General features: G+C 49.8%; 1 protein-coding gene across 2 annotated transcripts in view; it reads right to left on the reverse strand.

Annotated features, from left to right (window-relative positions):
- The window catches only part of NAA25 (N-alpha-acetyltransferase 25, NatB auxiliary subunit), a 78815-nt gene extending 75676 nt beyond the window's left edge, over positions 1-3139 (reverse strand). Inside the window, exon 1 of one of the 2 annotated variants that reach the window (XM_017542868.2) lies at positions 2836-2916. Coding sequence is in view for 1 of the 2 variants with exons in the window: in XM_017542860.1 (XP_017398349.1) it covers positions 2836-2893 (58 nt within the window). In the remaining variant the exon portion in view is untranslated. Of the gene's footprint in view, positions 1-2835 lie in introns of both variants that reach the window. The other variant, XM_017542860.1, reaches the window with a different exon arrangement.
- Positions 3140-4817: the final 1678 nt, after the last annotated feature.

The raw sequence follows: 4817 nt of genomic DNA on the forward strand, positions 1-4817 counted from the left end.
GCACCACCATGCCCAGCTAATTTTTTTGTATTTTTGGTAAAGACGGGGTTTCACCATGTTGACCAGGATGGTCTCGATCTCTTGACCTTGTGATCCACCCGCCTCGGCCTCCCAAAGTGCTGGGATTACAGGCTTGAGCCACCGCACCCGGCCTAACACTATTAATTCTAAATAACTATGGGACCAAAGAAATTCTCTTTGGTCCTCAATAACAATTTTAAAAATCAAAATACTCTTGAAAGTATTGAGTCTTTTTAGTTTAAAAAAAAAAAAAAAAAAAAGTCTGCAAACAGCTGCTGCACAAAAATGTAATAAGTCACAAATTATGAACCCTGGATTCAGTTCTCACCTTCCATCACCCACCTTGCACATATTTTTGCCCTCTGAAAACATACACTGGAGGGCAAGGGCATGAGAATATGCAGCCCCGGGGAAATGGGAAATCAGAATCCTTTCTCTGTGTGACCTCAGGCAAATCAGTGTCTTCAGCTCAAAGTGAGGTGGTTTCTAGCACAGAGGTTAAGAAGGTGAGGAAGGGCCAGGTGCAGTGGCTCACACCTGTAATCCCAGCACTCTGGGAGACCAAGGCAGGAGGACTGGTTGAGCTCAGGAGTTTTAGACAGACTGGGCAACATGCCAAAACCTATTCTCTACAATACATACAAAAATTAGCCAGCATGGTGGCAGGCACCTGTAACCCCAGCTACTCAGGAAGCTGAGGCAGGAGAATCACTTGAAACCAGGAGGCGGAGGTTGCAGTGTGCTGTGATTGTGCAACTGCATTCTAGCCTGGGTGACAGAAAGAGATTGTCTCCCAAACAAACAAAAAAAAGGTAAGCCTGGAGCCAGGCTTGGTGGCTCATGCCTATAATCCCAGCACTTTGGGAGGCTGAGAAAGACAGATTACTTGAGGTCAGGAGTTCAAGACCAGCCTGGCCAACATGGTAAAATCCTGTCTCTGCTAAAAACATAGAAGTTCGCTGGGCCTGGTGGCATGAGCCTGTAATCCCAGCAACTCAGGAGGCTAAGGCAGAAGAATCACTTGAACCTGGGAGATGAAGGGTGCAGTGATCTGAGATTATGCCACTGTACTCCAACCTGAGTGACAGAGACTCCTCTGGCTCCAAGAAATACTAACTGAGGCCGTGCTCAGTGGCTCACACCTGTAATCCCAGCACTTTGGGAGGCCGAGGTGAGCAGATCACTTGAGGTCAGGAGAGTTGCAAAACAGCCTGGCCAACACGGTGAAACCCGGTCTCTACTAAAAATACAAAATTTAGCCAGGCGTGGTGGCACATGCCTGTAATCCCAGCTACTCGGGAGGCTGAGGCAGGAGAATTGCTTAAACCCGGAAGGTGGAGGTTGCACTGAGTGGAGATAGCACCACTGCACTCCAGCCCAGGTGACAGAAGTGAGACTCTGTCTTAAAAAAAAAAAAAGAAAGAAATACTAGCCTAAGTGGCCTTTAGACAAATTACACAATATCAATAAAGCCCTAGTTTCCTCATCTGTTTTGTTGTTGTTGTTAAACAGTTCAGGGGCTGGAAAAAACAGTACCCACCTCTTGAGAATGGGTGAAGATTATATTAGACAACTCATATAAAAGGCCAAGGCCAGTGACTGTTAAAATGAGTGGTCTACCAACTTTAGCTATTATTACTTCCCAACCCACAGGATTGTTGCTAGAATCAAATGAGATGTGAGAGTAAAGAATCATATAAATTATGAAATAAAAGCAGAACTAACTGTGGCCAGAAACAAAGTTAACCACCGCCCCCGCTCCCAAAATGATTCCCGCCATGGGGAGAAGCCTCCAATGTAACATCCACACGAGGTCTATAAACACGAGGTCTACTTTTGTTAAAAACCGCTGACCTTGAAGCTTCCTCACCACTAAGTGAGACAGACCAAAACCATACAACCATCTAAGAGGAAAGGAAATGCAAAAAGGACCAATCTAATCACATAGTATCTCGGTTATTGGAAAAGGGTTTCTCCCAAACTCAAATCTGTGATTTTTCACTACCAAGGTAACTGGATGACATCAAGGTCTTCAAGCCTGCGGGTTGAGGTAAGAGCTGTGAAGAGGGATCTGCATAGCACAGGGAGAAAAACTGCAGAGAAAACCACAGAGAAGCTGCAGAAAGGAGAAGCCCTCCAGTAGTTCTGCATGCCCCTCTGACACGAGCTATCACAATCTCTTCACCGCTATTTTGGGCCCAAGACCCCCTCCCCCCGCCTCCCACGTGTGCCCAGAGCAGCTGCTTCTCCACCAAACAGCTCTGGATTGGGAGCCTGGAATCTCGCGCCCGCTCCTGACTCGATCTGGGTGACCTTGCGTCCGCCCCTTCCCCACTCCGGATCTCGGTTTCTCCTGTATACCGAGGCCCACCTAGTCAGACAACCCACTAGGCCCAATTCCCGTAAATAAAAAAATTTCTGGTAGGGAATCATCCCCCTGGCAGAGCTTCCCACCCTTGTGCCGGAGCCGGCTTCCACCTTCGGGGAAATCTCCGGTCTCGGGAGCGGTGGTAATAATGCAGCCTGCGGGTAGCGCAGGTGTCTTCAGAACCACGCGTCCCAAGGGGCCTGCCAGGCAGGCCAGCTCTGGCGACCAGCAGCTGCCCAGACCGCGCCGCTACCACGTCAGGGCCGAGGAAGGCTGGGCCGGCGCCTACGCGAGGCCCGCGGCTGCGGCCTAGTGGCCCGCGCGGCCCGCCCCCTGCGCCTGCCTCGCCCACGCGCCGGACCTCAGCACCCCTCCTGGGCTTTCGCCCCAGCCTCGGGAGCCCTCAACGCGTAGGGCTGGCGACCCGACTGGCCCGAGGCACTCACCATAAATGGGCCGGAGGCGCCTATCGTTAGGGTCCTGCACATGGCCCCGCGTCGCCATGATGACAAGCGCAGAACTGCAGTGCGCACGCGCGGGGCAGGCCCCCGGGAAGGGGCTGTTAAAGGGCCAGAGTCGCTTTCGCTTGCCTATCGCGATAGTTGTGGAGCTGCGACTGAACGCGCCTGCGCGGAAATGGAAGCATCCACCGTGTTAGATTGCCACTTCTTTAAACGCTGTTCTTTCACTTTGCAGGTGGTATCAAGCTGGCAAGAGGAGGCAGCTGTTGCTGTTAAGATCTCTTCCGAGTCACTCACTGGGAAGTGAGGAGAGGAGAAAGCTCTCGGTCAAAATTAGGGTTCGGCTGCTCTGTCCTGAAGAACCAGTTAGACTTGGCTGTGATTAATTGCAGAGGAACCAAGAACTCCTGGGGGAGAGAGAGACCCAAGGGAAAGTTGGGGAAGGGGGTGCTGATCAACAGCAAAAATCTGCCAAAGAAGTTTGAGAGCCCTCCACCTGTTTTCGGACCAGACTGAGGGTCGGGCTGCTATTTCTTGTGGTCCAATAAGGAGATGCAGATGAACTGAAGTGAAAGAGTTTTTATTTCTGCAACCAGTTACAGGGAGAAGGCCTGGAAATTATCACTAGACCAACTCAAAATTAGAACGCTTTCCAGAGCTTATATACCTTCGAAGCTATATGCCTACGTTTAAGGGTGCATTAATCTATAAGTAATTAACTTATTTTAATCTATAACTAAGGTCTGAGTCCTGAAGACCTTCCTCTGGAGCCTCAGTTAACTCCTGGGGGAGAGAGAGACCCAAGGGAAAGTTGGGGAAGCCAAATAAATTTTTTTTTTTTTTTTTTTTGAGACGGAGTTTCACTCTTGTTGCCCAGGCTGCAGTGCAATGGCGCGATCTCGGCTCACCGCAACCTCCGCCTCCTGGGTTCAGGCAATTCTCCTGCCTCAGCCTCCTGAGTAGCTGGGATTACAGGCACGAGCCACCATGCCCAGCTGATTTTTTGTATTTTTAGTAGAGACGGGGTTTCACCATGTTGACCAGGATGGTCTCGATCTCTTGACCTCGTGATCCACCCGCCTCGGCCTCCCAAAGTGCTGGGATTACAGGCGTGAGCCACTGCGCCCGGCTAAATTTCTTAATTTATATGGGTGTAGGTGCCCTTATCTTGTCTCCTGCTAAATCACAGAGGTTTGGGGAATTACTTCAGACCTCCGATAAAATTTGTTTAATCCGGCTGGGCGCAGTGGCTCACGCCTGTAATCCCAGCACTTTGGAAGGCATAGGCGGGCGGATCAAGACAATCCTGGCCAACATGGTGAAACCCTGCCTCTACTAAAAATACAAAACTTACCTGGGCATTGGCCGGCGCCGTGGCTCGTGCCTGTAATACCAGCATTTTGGGAGGCCGAGGAGGGCGGATCTTGAGGTTAGGAGATGGAGGCCATCCTAGACAACATGGTGAAACTCCATCTCTACTAAAAATACAAAAAATTAGCCGGGCGTGGTTGACCGCGCTTCTAATCGCAGCTACTTAGAAGGCTGAGGCAGGAGAATTGCTTGAACCAGGGAGGCAGAGGTTGCAGTGAGCCAAGATCGCGCCACTGCACTCCAGCCTGGCAACAGAGTGAGACTCCATATTAGAAAAAACTAAACAAAACAAAAACAAAAAAACTTGCTTAGTCCTAAATGGGTCCTGTTAGGAATTCCTTCGTTATTTTGCCATGCCCTAAGGCTAAGGAAAGGCCTTTGGTGGGCTTTAGTTATACCTTCCAGCCTTTGTATAAGAACACTGGCTTTTTTTGAACTTTTAATATTAACCACTCAGTACAGAAAGTTGTTACGCAGGCCTGTGTTAGTGAGACCTGGCCTGCCACACACCCTTCTACCAGGACTCAGCCAACAAAGAAGCATCCTAGGTGAATACTTACTAAGTATATTGCTGGAGTATTTAAATGCAAGGTCTT

This window comes from Cebus imitator, unplaced genomic scaffold, assembly GCF_001604975.1.
Source record: "Cebus imitator isolate Cc_AM_T3 unplaced genomic scaffold, Cebus_imitator-1.0 Scaffold8, whole genome shotgun sequence".
Lineage (NCBI taxonomy): Eukaryota > Metazoa > Chordata > Mammalia > Primates > Cebidae > Cebus > Cebus imitator.